We start from the raw sequence: 15,080 nt of genomic DNA, 5'->3' as shown, positions 1-15,080 counted from the left end.
AAATCATTTAATGTTTTACCTATTTCTCTCTCTACATATCACACATGTGTATACATATATCAAATACACATAACCAAATATAGACATAGATATCTATATCATAGGTATCTCCATATACAGAGATAATGTGGTGTTAACAATTAGTAAATATAAGTGAAGGATATATGAATGTTCATTGTCTGGTTCTTACAAGTTTTCTATAGATTTGAAGTTTTCAAAGTTGAAAAAATACTAAGAATCTATTTTATTTTCCCAAGTACTACCACCATGTCCAAAGTCATTATAACCTCTCATTGGGATTACTGAAATCGCCTCTTATTGTATCTTTCTGCTTTTACCCTTTCCTCCCTGAATTATATTTTCAACATGGCAGCCAGGCTGACTTTAACTATATCACTCCTGTTCTGAAAAGAGAAATCCTCGGTTCCCATTTCACTCAGAATACAAGGCAAAGCCTTACTGTAACAAAGTCTAAATTGTCTGGTTCTCCCATTTCAATCCTGACCTCATTTCTGACTGCACTACTGATCATCCTTTCTCTGCTCAAACCACATCAATCTTTGTGCTATTCCTTGAACAAACCAAAAACCTATCTTCCTTATGAGTTTTGCTCTAGATTTTCCCCCTGCCTAGAACGTTTTCTTCCCAAAAAACTATTTGGCCAACTCCTTCAGTGTGTACGTAGTGATCAATCACATGGATTCTACTCAGTTTTGGAGGTGCCAAGCCTGATAACAGACTGCTGTCATTCTTGCTCACATCCTTAAGTATCTGATTTTTCTTCTTCAAGTGGCAGGGTGAATTGTCAGACGTTACTTAATGAAATATCTTTTTAAAAGATTTTATTTGTTTATCTATTTATTTATTTGAGAGAGACAGACAGAGACAGAAACAGAGACAGAGAGAATGAGCCCAAGCAGGAGGAGCAGAGGGGAGGGACAAGCAGACTCCACACTGAGCACGGAGCCAGAAGCAGGGCCCAAACCCACAACCCCGAGATCAGACCTGAGCTGAAACCAAGAGTCAGATGCTCAACTGAGCCACCCAGGCACCCCACTTTATGAAATCTTGAAGATTACATCTATTACCTGAAATAATTACCATATCAATAGCAGAAGAAGATAAAGAACCGAATCATGTTATATACTTACAACAAATCATTGTAGATCTAAAGACTTTTTACAAAGATGACTTTAAAAAACTTTTGTCTATCAGGAGAAGAGGAATGAAAGAGGTTTTTGCATCTCAAGTTCCTCATTTTAGATTTCTGTTAAAGGCAGACTTTGCTTGTGTTGCTTCTTTTCCATCAGATCTTCAAATTCATGGAAGATTCTAATTCCAATTGATTGTATTGCAGCAATTGCAATAGCCACTCTGTGGTAAGAAGATTTTCCTGGGAGAATTGGAGAAAACATTTGCTTTAGTGTTTGGGTTTTTGCTTTAAGAAAATAAAACCATATACAATTGATTTGGGTTTCATCTCTAGCATTTCCATTTAATCCCTTCTTAGATTTTCTGTCTCTGCTTATATTACCAATCTCTTCTTGTGTGTTTTCCACCTTTTTCATTAGAGCCCTTAGTATATTAATGCTAATTATTTTAAATTCTATTATAACTCCAGTACCTGTCATATCTGAATTTGGTTCTAACGTTTGCTGTCTCTTCAGTCTGTATCTTTATTTCTTTTAATGTATCTTGTAAATTTTTCTGAAAGCTGAACATATTGTATCAGGTAAAAGGAAATGAAGTAAATAAGCCTTTTGTGACAATTTTTATTTTCTTGCCAGGGGTTATGTTTTTACACCTAGCTGTACCTGTCAGAGGTTAAAATTTCCTCTAATGTGCTTGGTTTTGTCTCCCCTGTTGTCTTTGGATTTCCTTTGATACTCCTTCTTAAATAAGGTCTGAGTCATGCAACTTCTTTCAGTTGCAATTTTCTGTTACACAGGAGCCCTATTGATGTGGTGGTATGTTGTGGGGAGAGGGGAAGTATTCTATAATCCTATGACCACATCTCGGTCTTTAGTGAGCCCATGCATGGGCTGCGTCCTATACCTGTGCTTTTCTGCTTTCCCCCCACTTTTTTCTAGTTTTATTGAGATATAGTTGACATACAACATTGTGTAAGTTTAAAGTATACAATATGATGATTTTATATATGTATATATTGCAAAATGTTTACCACAATAAGGTTAGCTAAAGTATCCTTTATCTTACATAATGACCACTTCACGGTTGTTGTTGTTATGGTGAGAACATTAAAGCTGTACTCTGATAACAACTTTCAAATGTATAATACAGTATTTTTTACTATAGTCGTCATGCTATACTTTAGATCCCAGAACTTATGTACCTTATAACTGAATTTATGCTCTTTGACCAGCATTTCTCCTTTTCTTCACCCCTCATCCCCTGGCAAGCACTATTCCACTCATTTCTACCAGTTTGATGCTTTTAGATTCCACACGTAGGAGAGATTGTACAGCATTTGTCTTTCACTATCTGACTTATTTCTCTTAGAATAATGCTCTCAGGTTCTGTCCGTGTTTTTGCATATGGTGGGATTTCCTGTTTTTATGGTGCACACACACATACACATACATACATACATATATGTATTAAATATATGTATGTGTGTATACATATATATGTATAATGAATATATATGGCATATATATATATATATATATATATATATATATATATATATACTTATCCACTGATGGACACTTAGGTTGACTTAGATTGTTTCCATGTCTTTGCTATTGTGAATAATACTGCAATGAACATGGGAGTGAGAATATCTTTTTGAAATAGTGACTTCATCTTGTTCAGAAATATACCCAGATGTAGGATTGCTGGATTATATGGTAGTTCTATTTTTAATCTTTTGAGCAAACTCCATACTGTTTCAGTAGTGGCTGAACAAATTTTCATTCCTACCAACAGTGACAGAGTTCCCATTTCTCCACATCGTTGCTGGCATTTGTTATATCTTGTATGTATGTGTTTTGTTTTCTGGATTATAGCTATTCTAACAGGTTTAAGATGATACCTCATTTGTGGTTTTGATTTGCATTTCCCTCGTTATTAGTGATGTCAAGCAAGTTTTCATGTACATGTTGGCTATTTGCATATTTTTCTTTGGAAAAATATCTCTTTAAATCATCTGCCCATTTTATTTTTATTTTTTTAAGATTTTATTTATTTGAGAGAGAGAGAACATGAGCAGGGTGGGGCAGCAGTGGGCAGGGCAGAGGTAGAAGGAGAAGCAGACTCCCTGCTGAAAAGGGAGCCTTATGTGGGGCTTGATCCCAGGACCTCAGGATACGACCTGAGGTGAAGGCAGACGCTCAACTGACTGAGTCACCCAGGCGCCCCTCATCTACCCGTTTTACACTGTTTTTGTCATTTTTTACTTGTATGAGTTATTCATGTATTTTGGATATTAACTCCTTATCAGACATAAAGTTTACAAGTATTTTCTCTGATTCTGTAGTTTGCCTTACTGGTTTTCTTTTTGAATGTTTCTTTTGCTGTGTGAAAGATTTTATTTTGTTATAGTCCCTCGTTGATTTTTGCTCTTGTTGCTTGTGCTTTTGGTGTCACATCCAAAAAAATCATTGCCAAAACCAATGTCAAGGAGCTTTCCCCCATGCCCCATGTTTTCTTGTTGTTTTATGGTTTCATGTCTCACATTTCAGTCCTTAATCCACTTTTCAGTTAATATTTGTGAGTAGTGTAAGATAGGGGTCAAATTTTATACTTTTACATTTGGATATCAAGTTTCCCAGCACTATTTATTGAAGAGACTATCCTTTCCCCATTGGTTATTCTGTTTTAAAAATTTTAAATCCAGTATAGTTGATGTACAGTGTTATATTAGTTTAAGTTATACAATATAGGTATTTCACAATTCTACACATTACTTAGTGCTCATTATGGTAAGCATACTCTTAATCCCCCCTTCACCTATTTCACCCATCCCCAACCTCCCCTCCGGTAAACATCAGTTTGTTCTCTATAGGTAAGAGTCTTTTTTGTTTGTTTGTTTTATTCCCCCTTTGTTCATTTTTTTTAAATTCCAATATGAGTGAAATCACATGGTATTTGTCTTTCTCTGCCAGATGTATATCATTTAGCATTATACTATCTAGATTCATCCATGTTGTTGCTAATGACAAGATTTCATTCTTTTTATGGCTTAGTAATATTCCATTGTATGTATATACCACATTTTCTTTATCCATTTATTTATCAGTGAACATTTGGTATGCTTCTATAATTTGGCTATTGTAATAATGTTGCTATAAACATAGGAGTGCCTATATCTTTTCAAATTAGAGGGTTTTTTTCCTTTGGGTAAATACCCAGTCGTGTAATTACTGGATCATAGGGTAGCTCTATTTTTTATTTTTTGAGGAACCTCCATACTGTTTTCCCTAGGGACTGCACATGTTTGCATTCCTACCAACAGTGCCTGAGGGTTCCTTTTTCTCCACATCCTTGCCAACACTTACTCTTTTTTTGTGTTTTTTATTTTAGCCATTCTGACAGGTGTGAGGTGAAAACTCATTGTGGTTTTGATTTGCATTTCCCTGACAATGAGTGATGTTGCACATCTTTTCATGCATCTGTGGTGCATCTGTACATCTTCTTTGAAGAAATGTTTGCTCATGTCTTCTGCCCATTTTTAAATTAGATTATTCATTTTTTGGGTGTTGAGTTTGATAAGTTCTTTATATATTTTGGATACTAACCCTTTATCAGATATGTTATTTGCAAATATCTTCTCCATTTCATAGGTTGCCTTTTAGTTTTGTTGACTATTTCCTTCACTGTGCAGAAAATTTTTATCTTGATGAGGTCTCAATAGTTATTTTTGCTTTTGTTTCCCTTGCCTCCAGAGACATATCTAGAAAGAAGTTGTTACAGCCATGTTAAAGAGGTTACTGCCAGTGTTCTCCTCTAGGATTTTTATGGTTTTAGGTCTCACATTTGGTCTTAATCCATTTTGAATTTATTTTTTGTGTAAGGTGTAAGAAAGTGGTCAAATTTCATTCTTCTGCATGTTGCTGTCCAGTTTTTCCCACACCATTTGTTGAAGAGACTGTCTTTGTCTCATTGGATATTCTTTCCTGCTTTGTTGAAGATTAATTGACCATATATAGTTGTGGGTTCATTTCTGGGTTTTCTACTCTGTTCTATTGATCTATCTGTTAATTTTGTGCCAGGATCCTACTGTCTTGATCACTGAAGCTTTGTAATATAACTTGAATCTGAAATTGTGACACCACCAGCTTTGCTTTTCTTTTTCAAGGTCGCTTTGGCTATCTCAGGACTTTTGTGATTCCATACAAATTTTAGGATTGTTTGTTCCAGCTCTGTGAAGAATGCTGCTGGCATTTTGATAGGGATTGCATTAGATGTGTAGATTGCTTTGGGTAGTATGGACATTTTAACAATATTCATTCTTCCACCCCATGAGCAGGGAATGTCTTTCCATTTGTTTGTGTCCTCTTCAGTTTCTTTCATCAGTGTTTTATAGTTTTCAGATTATAGGTCTTTCAGCTCTTTGGTTCAACAACACAAAAACCAACAAGTGTTGGTAAGGATGTGGAGAAAGGGGAACTCTCTTGCATTGTTGGTGGGAATGCAAACTGGTGCAGTCACTGTGGAAGACAGTACGGAGGTTCCTCAAAAAGTTAAAAATGGAACAATCCTATGATCTAGCAATTGCACTACTAGATATTTACCCAAAGAATTAACAAGTATTAATTCAAAGCGGTACATGCACCCCTATTTTCATAGCAGCATTATCTACAATAACCAAACTACAGAAACAGCCCAAGTGTCCACCGACTGATGAATGGATTTTTTCATAAAAGTCATAAAAAAGAATGAAATCTTCCCATTTGCAGTGACATGGACAGAGCTAGAGAATATTAATGCTAAGGGAAATAAGCCAGTCAGAGAAAAACAAATACCATGATTTCTCTCATATGTGGAATTTAAGAAACACAACAAAACAAGCAAAGTGGGATAAAAGAGAGAGGCAAACCATGAAACAGACTCTTAACTCAAGAAAACAAACTGATGGTTACCAGAGGGGAGGTGGGTGGGAGGATAGATTAACTGGGTGATGGGAATTAAAGAGTGCACTTGCTGTGATGAGCACTGGGTGTTGTATGGAAGTGCTGAATCACTATATTGTACACCTAAAACTAATATAACATTGTATGTTAACTAATTGGAATTCAAATAAAAACTTAAAAAAATGGGTGCCTGGTTGGCTCAGTTGGTTAAGCGTCCGCCTTTGGCTCAGGTCATGATCCTGGAGTCCATGGATGGAGCCCCGCATCCTGCATCGGGCTCTCTGCTCAGTAGGGAGTCTGCTTCTCCCTCTGCCCCTCACCCCACTCGTGTATTCTCTCTCTCGCTCAAACAAATAAATAAAATCTTTTTAAAAAGCTTAAAAAAATAAGAGAGGACAGAACCTGAAATCACATAAAATGCTCAACCAAAACTACAGAAGGGAGACAAGATGGCAGCAGAGTAGGGGACCTCATTTTATCTGGTCCCTCAAATTTAGCTGGATATCTATGAAACCATTCTGAACATACACGAATTCAGCCTGAGATGTAAGAAAATATATCTGGAACTCTACAAGCAGAAAAACAACTGTTTTTTGCAAGGTAGGAGGTATAGAATCAAGAATCTGTGGAGAAATATCAGAAGATAAACAGAGGGAGGAGGCAGCCTCCTTAAGCCAGCTACTGGAAAGTGATGTAAGATGGGAGCACAAGATCAGAACCCTTAGAAATCTGCCCTAGTGAGAAACATCTCTTTCTGAAAGGGGCAAGAGGGATGAAAAGAGCAGAATTCTAGGTGGGTCACTGTGATCTCAGGATCCCAGGAGACACACAAAGAACGGGGGTGCCTGATCTGATAGAGTGCCCAAGCAGTGGAGCAGGGACACTGGCTATAGTCAGTGAGCCCTGAAGGGGCTCTCAGCTCCAGTGGCCATAAACCATGAGCGGGGCAGGTAGGGAGACCACTCTTAGCCTGAAAAGGACTGGAATGTGCAGACTGTTTAAAATCCCCTGGGAGAGAGCTGCACCCACATTGAGCAACAACTCTCAGGGTGGCAGTGGCCCCAGAAAGGACAGTAGGAGGGCACTCAGCCATGACCTGGGAGCAGTGGAGCAGTCTGCGCCCGTGAGCCCACAACCACTTGCAGCTGCAAAGACAGAAAGCTATGTGTGGCTCTTGGGCCCCAGGAAATCCCCCTGGGGAGAAAAGCAGTGGGGGCGAACCTTGAGAGTCTTCAGGTTTGGTGCACACAAAAGTGGAGATGGTTTGACCTGGAGGGTTTATTGAAGGTGGACCATGATCTTGTGGCTCTGGGCCAGAGATCATGGCAGAGCCATTTTTGCCCTGACCCTCTGGAGAAGCGTGGAAAGCCATCAGGGAACAAAAGCTACACAGACGACCAGCTCACCTTGAGCCCATCCCCCTGACAAGGGGTGGAGTAACTCCGCCCAGGCCTGAAAACAGAACAGCAGGCCCCTCCCCCAGAAGACAGACTGGAAGAACAGGTGAACGACAAACTTATAGATCCCACAGGAGTATAAAGCTCCAGTGCCAGGGGAAAATAATATATTGAGCTTCAGGTGTTTCCTCACGACTCGTTTTTCCTTCAGTCTAAAATTTACATTTCTTTTTTTTTTTAACCTTTTTCCCATTTCAACTAGATTCTTTTTTTTAAGATTTTATTTATTTATTTGTCAGAGAGAGAGAGAGTACAAACAGGGGGAGTGGCAGGCAGAAGAAGCAGACTCCCCTCTGAGGAAGGAGCCCAATATGGGACTCGATCCCAGGACCCTGGGATCATGACCCGATCAGAAGGCAGACGCTTAACCAACTGAGCCACCCAGGCATCCCTCAACTAAATTCTTATTTTACCAATCTATGTTTTTAAGTCGATTTTTAACCTTTTTTTTTCAATCTATATTTTATAGATTTATGCCTCATTCTAGTCCTTTTTTCACTCTATTCAATGTTATATTATAAACTTTGCTTTCTTTTCAATTTTGTGATGTAGTGTCTTCTAACACACAGACCAAAATTCAATCAGGAACAAGTAGATCACCCTGCTTTGTCCACCCTGTGAGATTACACTCCCTCCGCCTTTTTTATTGTTGTGTTCATTTTGGCTTTGCTTGCTTTTCTGTAGTAGCTTCCAACCACTTTGGATTTTTTCCTAGGGTGCATTTTGCCTGGGTCGTGGTTGATATTTTAGACTATTCATTTGCTCACCCATCCTTCCATGGGCAGAATGACTAGAAGGAAATCACAACAAAGGACCAGAGGCAATGTTCTCGGCCACAGAACATAAGCAAGATGTCAGAGATAGAATTCAGGATAGCAATTATAAAGTTAATAGCTAGGCTTGAAAAAAGCATAAATGAGGGGCGCCTGCGTTGCGCAGTCAGTTAAGCACCTGCCTTCAGCTCAGGTCATGATCCCAGGGTCCTGGGATCGAGCCCTGAGTCGGGCTTCCTGCTCAGCAGAGAGCCTGCTTCTCCCTCTCCCTCTGCCTGCCGCTCTGTGTATATGTATTCTCTCTCTATGTGTCTGTCAAATAAATAAACAAAATCTTCAAAAAAAAAAAGCATAAATGACAATACAGAATCTCTATGGGAAGAAATGAGATCTAATTGGGCGGAACTTAAAAATGCTAGGAAAGAGATGCAGTCTAAATTGGATGCTCCAACAGCTAGGGTCAATGAGGCAGAAGAGAGAATAAGTGATCTAGAGGACAAGCTAATGCAAAGGAAGGCAGTTGAGGAAAAGAGAGAAAAACAACTAATAGCCCATGAAGAAAGGCTTTGAGAATTTAATGATGCATTGACAAGAACCAATGTCAGAATCAGGATCCAAGAGGGTGGAAAGAGAGAGAGGGCTAAAAGGTATATTTGAGCAAATCATGAGACCTTCCCTAATCTGGGGAAGGAAACAAGCATTCATGTCCAAGAGGCAGAGAGGACCCCTCCCAAAATCAATAAAAACAGATCAACACCCTGACATATAATAGTGAGGCTTGCAAATCTTAGAGCCAAAGAAGCTATCCTGAGAGCAGCTAGGGAGAAGAGATTCCTTACATATGGAGGGAGGGACATCAGAATAACATCAGACCTATCTACAGAAATATGGCAGGCCAGAAAGAGCTGGCAAGATATATGCAAGGTACTAAATGAGAAGAACATCCAGCCAAGAATACTTTATCCAGCAAGGCTGTCATTGAGAAAAGGAGGAGAGATAAAGAGTTTCCAGGACAGACAGAAACTGAAAGAATATGTGACCACCAAACCAGCCCTGCAAGAAATATTAAGGAGGATACTGTAAGCAAAGAGAGACCCCAACAGTCACACAGACCAGAAAGTAACAGAGACAATCTACAGAAACAGGGACTTTGCAGGCAATACAATGGCACTAAATTCTATCTTTCAATACTTACTCTGAATGTAAATGGAATGAATGCTCCAATCAAAAGACACAGGGTATCAGGGGCGCCTGGGTGGCTCAGTCGTTAGGTGTCTGCCTTTGGCTCAGGTCATGATCCCAGGGTCCTGGGATTGAGCCCCGCATCAGGCTTCCCTGCTTCTCCCTCTCCCACTCCCCCTGCTTGTGTTACCTCTCTCACTGTGTCTCTCTCTGTCAAAAAAATAAGTAAAATCTTAAAAAAAAAGATACAGGGTATCAAATTGGATGAAAAAGCAGGACCCATCCATATGCTGTCTACAAGAGACTCATTTTGAACCTAAAGATACCTCCAGATTGAAGGTGAGGGGATGGAGAACAATTTATCATGCTAGTGGACCTCAAAAGAAAGCTGGGGTCACAATCCTCATATTAGACAACTAGATTTTAAACCAAGGACTGTTGTAAGAGATGTAGAGAGACACTATATCATACTCAAAAGGGTCTATCCAACAAGATCTAACAATTGTAAATATCTATGCCCCCAATGTGGGGGGCATATTATATTATATAAACCAATTAATATTCAAAGTAAAGAAACATACTGATAATACATAAATAGCAGGGGACTTCAACACCCTACTCACAGCAATGGAGAGATCATCTAAGCAGAAGATCAACAAAGAAATGAGGGCTTTGAATGACACAATGGACCAGATGGACTTCATAGATATTATACAGAACATTCCATCCTAAAACAACAGAATATTCATTCTTCTCAAGTGCACATGAAACTTTCTCTAGAATAGATCACACACCTGGTCACAAATCGGGCCTCAACTGATAGCAAAAGACTGAGATCATTCCCTGCATATTTTCAGACCACAATGTTTGAAACTGGAACTCAATCACAAGAAGAAATTTGGAAGGAACTCAAACACTTGGAGGTGAAAGAACACCTGCTAAAGAATGAATGGGTCAACCAGGAAATTAAAGAAGAACTTAAAAAAATTCATGCCAACTAATGAAAATGAAAATGCATCGATTCAAAACTTATGGGATACTGCAAATGCGGTCCTAAGAGGGAAGTTCATAGCAGTCCAAGCTGCTCTCAAAAAATTGGAAAAATCCCAAATACACAAGCTAACCTTATATCTAAAGGACCTGGAGAAAGAACGCAAACAAAGGCTAAACCAAGCAGGAGAAGAGAAATAATAAAGATTCGAGCAGAAATCAATAAAATAGAAACCAGAAGAACAGGAGAACAGATCAACGAAAGTAGAAGCTGGTTCTCTGAAAGAATAAGATTGATAAACCTCTGACCAGACTTATCCAAAAGAGGGGCACCTGGGTGGCTCAGATGGTTAAGCTTCTGCCTTTGGCTCAGGTCATGATCCCAGAGTCCTGGGATTGAGCACTGCATCGGGATCCCTGCTCAGTGGGGGGGTGGGGGGGCATTCTTCTCCCCCTCCCTCTGCTTCTCCCCCTGTCATATTCTCTCTCTCTCTCTGTATCTCTGTGTCTCAAATGAATAAACAAAAAAAACTTAAAAAAAACTTATCCAAAAGAAAAGAGGAAGGACCCAAATTAATTAAATCATGAATGAAAGGGGAGAGATCACAACCAACACCAAGGAAATACAGGCAATTGTTAGAACATATTATGAGCAACTATATGCCAATAAATTAGGCAATCTGGGAGAAATGGATGCATTCCTGGAAACTCATAAACTACCAAGACTGAAACAGGAAGAGGTAGAACATCTGAACAGACCAATGACCAGCAAGGAAACTGATGCAGTAATCAAAACCCTCCCCAAAAAACAAGAGTCCAGGACAGCTGGCTTCCCAGGGGAATTTTACCAAACATTTAAAGAAGAAATAATACCTATCCTACTGAAGCTGTTTCAAAAAATAGAAATGGAAGGAACTTCCAAACTCTTTCTATGAGGCCAGCATTACCTTGATCCAAAAACCAAAGACCCCATCAAAAAGGAGAATTACAGGCCAATATCCCTGATGAACATGAATGCCAAAATACTCACCAAGATCCTAGCCAATAGGATCCAACAGTACATTAAAAGGATTATTCACCACGGCCAGGTGGGATTTATTCCCGGGATGCAAGGGTGGTTCCAGAAGGTGATACTTGAAGTCCTAGCTAGTACAGTAAGACAAGGGAAGGAAATAAAATGTACATATTTTGGGAAGGAAGAAATATTATCTATGTTTGCAGATGATATGATTGTCTACCTAGAAAATCCCAAAGAATCAACAAAAAACTTCTGGAGCCAATAAGAAACTATAGCCAGGTGGTTGTAGGATACAAAGTCAATACATAAAAGTTAATTGCTCTTCTATATCAGCAATGAATAACTGGAATTTGAAATTAAAAACATAATACCATTTATATTAGCATCAAAATAACTGAAATACTTAGGTATAAATTTAACAAAACATTTAAAAGATAGCTGGAAAATCCCAAAGTATGTGGAGATTAAACAACAGATCTCTAAATAACATATGAGTCAAATAAGGAGTCACAGAATGAATTTTTAAATACTTCGAACTAAATGAAAATGAAAATATTACACAGCAAAATTTGTGGGACGTAAAGGATCTATATGAGGAAAACTACAAAACTCTGATGAAAGAAATCAAAGGATATCTACATAAATGGAGACATATTTTATATTCATTGAGAAGAAGATTCAATATTATTAAGAGGTCAATTCTTCCCAAAATGATCTATAGATTCAATGCAATCCCAATAAAAATCCCAGCAAATTATTTTGTGTATATTGACAAACTGATTCTAAAGTTCATACGGAAAGGCAAAAGACCCAGGGTAGCCAACACAATACTGAAGAAAATCAAAGACAATTGATACTACCTGATTTTAAGACTTACCATATAAAGCTACAGTATTCAAGACAGCATGGTATTGTCTGAAGAATAGAAAAATAAATCAGTGGAACAGAACAGAAAGCTTAGAAATAGGCCCACACTAATATAGTCAACTGATCTTTAATAAGGGTACAAAGGCAATGCAATGGAGCTGGTGATCTTTGCAGCAATGTCCATGCTGGAGCAACTAGACACCCAAATGTAAACAAACAAACAAAAAGAATATAGATGCTGACCTTACACCTCTCACAAAAATTAATTCTCAGAATGAATCAATAGATCTAAATGTAAAATCCAAAATTATAGAACTTCTAGACAATAACATAGTAAAATCTAGGAAACCCTTGGTTTGGTGATCACATTTTAGACAGAACACCAAAAGCACAATTTAAGAAAAAAAAAAAAACAGTTGATGGGCTGCCTGGTTGGCTCAGTCAGTTAAGTGCCTGCCTTCTGCTCACGTCATGATCCCAGGATTCTGGGATGGAGTCACACATGGGTCTTCTTGCTCAGCAGGGAGCCTGCTTCTCCCTCTGCCTACTGCTCCCCCTGCTTGTGTGCTCTTTCTCTCTGACAAATAAATAAATATATTTTTAAAGATTTTATTTATTTAATTGACAGAGAGACAGTGAGAGAAGGAACACAGCAGGGGGAGTGGGAGAGGGAAAAGCAGGCTTCCTATTGAGCAGGGAGCCCGATGTGGGGCTCGATCCCAGGACCCTGGGACCATGACCTGAGCCGAAGGCAGACGCCTAATGACTGAGCCACGCAGGCGCCCCACAAATAAATTGTTTTTTATTGTTAAAGATTTTTATTTATTTGACAGAGAGAGACACAGCAAGAGAGGGAACACAAGCCAGGGGAGTGGGAGAGGGAGAAGCAGGCTTCCCACGGAGCAGGGAGCCCGAGGCGGAGCTCGATCCCAGGACCCAGCCGAAGGCAGATGCTTAAGACTGAGCCACCCAGTTGCCCCACACATGGGGCGAAAAAAAATTGATGGACTTCATTAAAATTAAAGACTTCTTTTTTTTTTTGAAAAACAAACTGAGGGTTCTAGAGGGGAGGGGGATGGGAGGATGGGTTAGCCTGGTGATGGGTATTAAAGAGGGCACGTTCTGCATGGAGCACTGGGTGTTATACACAAACAATGAATCATGGAACACTACATCAAAAACTAATGATGTAATGTATGGTGATTAACATAACAATAAACATTTTTTTAAAATACTTTTTTTTTTAAAGATTTTATTTATTCACCTGACAGAGAGAGAGATAGCAAGAGCAGGAACACAAGCAGGGGGAGCAGGAGAGGGAGAAGCAGGCCTCCCGCCAAGCAGGGAGCTGGATGCGGGGCTGGATCCCAGGACCCTGGGATAATGACCCGAGCGGAAGGCAGATGCCCAACGACTGAGCCACCCAGGTGCCCCTAAAATTAAAGACTTCTGTTCTATGAGAGACACTGTTAAGAGAATAGAAATATAAACCACAGACTGGGAGAAAGTGTTTGCAAAATATGTATCTGAAACAAAACTTGTGGGGTGCCTGGGTGGCTCAGTCGTTAAGCATCTGCCTTTGGCTCAGGTCATGATCCCAGGGTCCTAGGATCGAGCCCTGCATCAGGCTCTCTGCTCCGCAGGAAGTCTGCTTCTCCCTCTCTCACTCCCCCTGCTTGTGTTCCCTTTCTTGCTGTGTCTCTCTCTGTCAAATAAATAAATAAAATCTTAAAAAAAAAAAACTTGTATCCAAAATATATGCTAGAGATTGAATATTTCTGTCCTCCCAGATTCAGATGTTGAATTCCTAACTCGCAAGGGTGATGGTATTATGAGGTGGGGTCTTTGGGAGACTTTAGTGCCCTTACAAAGGAAACCTCACAAAGCTCCCTAATCCCATTCCATCATGTGAATAGATGGCAATCCATGAACCAGGGAGCGTTCACCAACCACAATTCTGCCAGCGCCATTAACCTAAACTCCAGACCTATAAGAAATAAATTTGTGTTGCTTACAAGTCACCATTCTATGGCATTTTGCTATAGCAGCCCAAACAGACAAAGACCATATACAAAGAACTCTTAAAACTCAAATAAAACAAACTCAATCTAAAAATGGACCAAAGATCAGAACACACATCTCTCTCACCAAAAAGAGATATACAAATGGCCAACAGCAGCAACAAGAGCATATGAAAAGATGTTCACCATCACAAGGTATTCAGGAATTGAAAGTTAAAACAATGAGATATCACTATACACCAATCAGGATGACCAAAATCCAAAACACTGACAACACCAAATCCTGCCAAGGATGTGGAACAACAGGAACTCTCATTCATTGTTGGTGAGAACACCACCACTTTGTAAAACATTTTGGCAGTTATTTAGAAAACTAAACATAGGCTTACCATATGATTCAGCAATTGTGCTTCTAGACACTTACCTAATAAGTTGAAAATTTTGTCTACAAAAAAACCTGCATACAAATATTTATGGTAGCTTTATTCATAATGATCCAAAATAGAAAGCAATCTAGATATCTTTCAATAAATGAATGGACAAACAATGTGTGGTATATTGGTAGAATACCTTGAAAATATTGTGGGTTTATTTCCAGACCACCACAATAAAGTGAGTGAAATAAATTTTCTGATTTTCCAGCGCATATAAAAGTTATATTTACATTATACTATAGT

At 39.0% G+C, this 15,080-nt stretch overlaps 1 protein-coding gene across 1 annotated transcript in view; it reads right to left on the bottom strand.

The window, feature by feature from the left end:
* Positions 1-903: 903 nt before the first annotated feature.
* Positions 904-15,080, bottom strand: part of ZMAT2 (zinc finger matrin-type 2) — a 34,492-nt gene continuing 20,315 nt past the window's right edge. Inside the window, exon 6 of the mRNA XM_088023281.1 lies at positions 904-1,393. Coding sequence (XP_087879407.1) covers positions 1,307-1,393 — 87 coding nt within the window. The 3' untranslated portion in view covers positions 904-1,306. The remainder of the gene's footprint in view (positions 1,394-15,080) is intronic.

Source organism: Eumetopias jubatus, unplaced genomic scaffold (assembly GCF_037043125.1).
Source record: "Eumetopias jubatus isolate StellerSeaLion01/CBP00866 unplaced genomic scaffold, mEumJub1_p1.0 scaffold_5, whole genome shotgun sequence".
NCBI lineage: Eukaryota > Metazoa > Chordata > Mammalia > Carnivora > Otariidae > Eumetopias > Eumetopias jubatus.
Note: the sequence above shows the minus strand (reverse complement) of the source record. Positions and strands in the feature narration are given on the sequence as shown.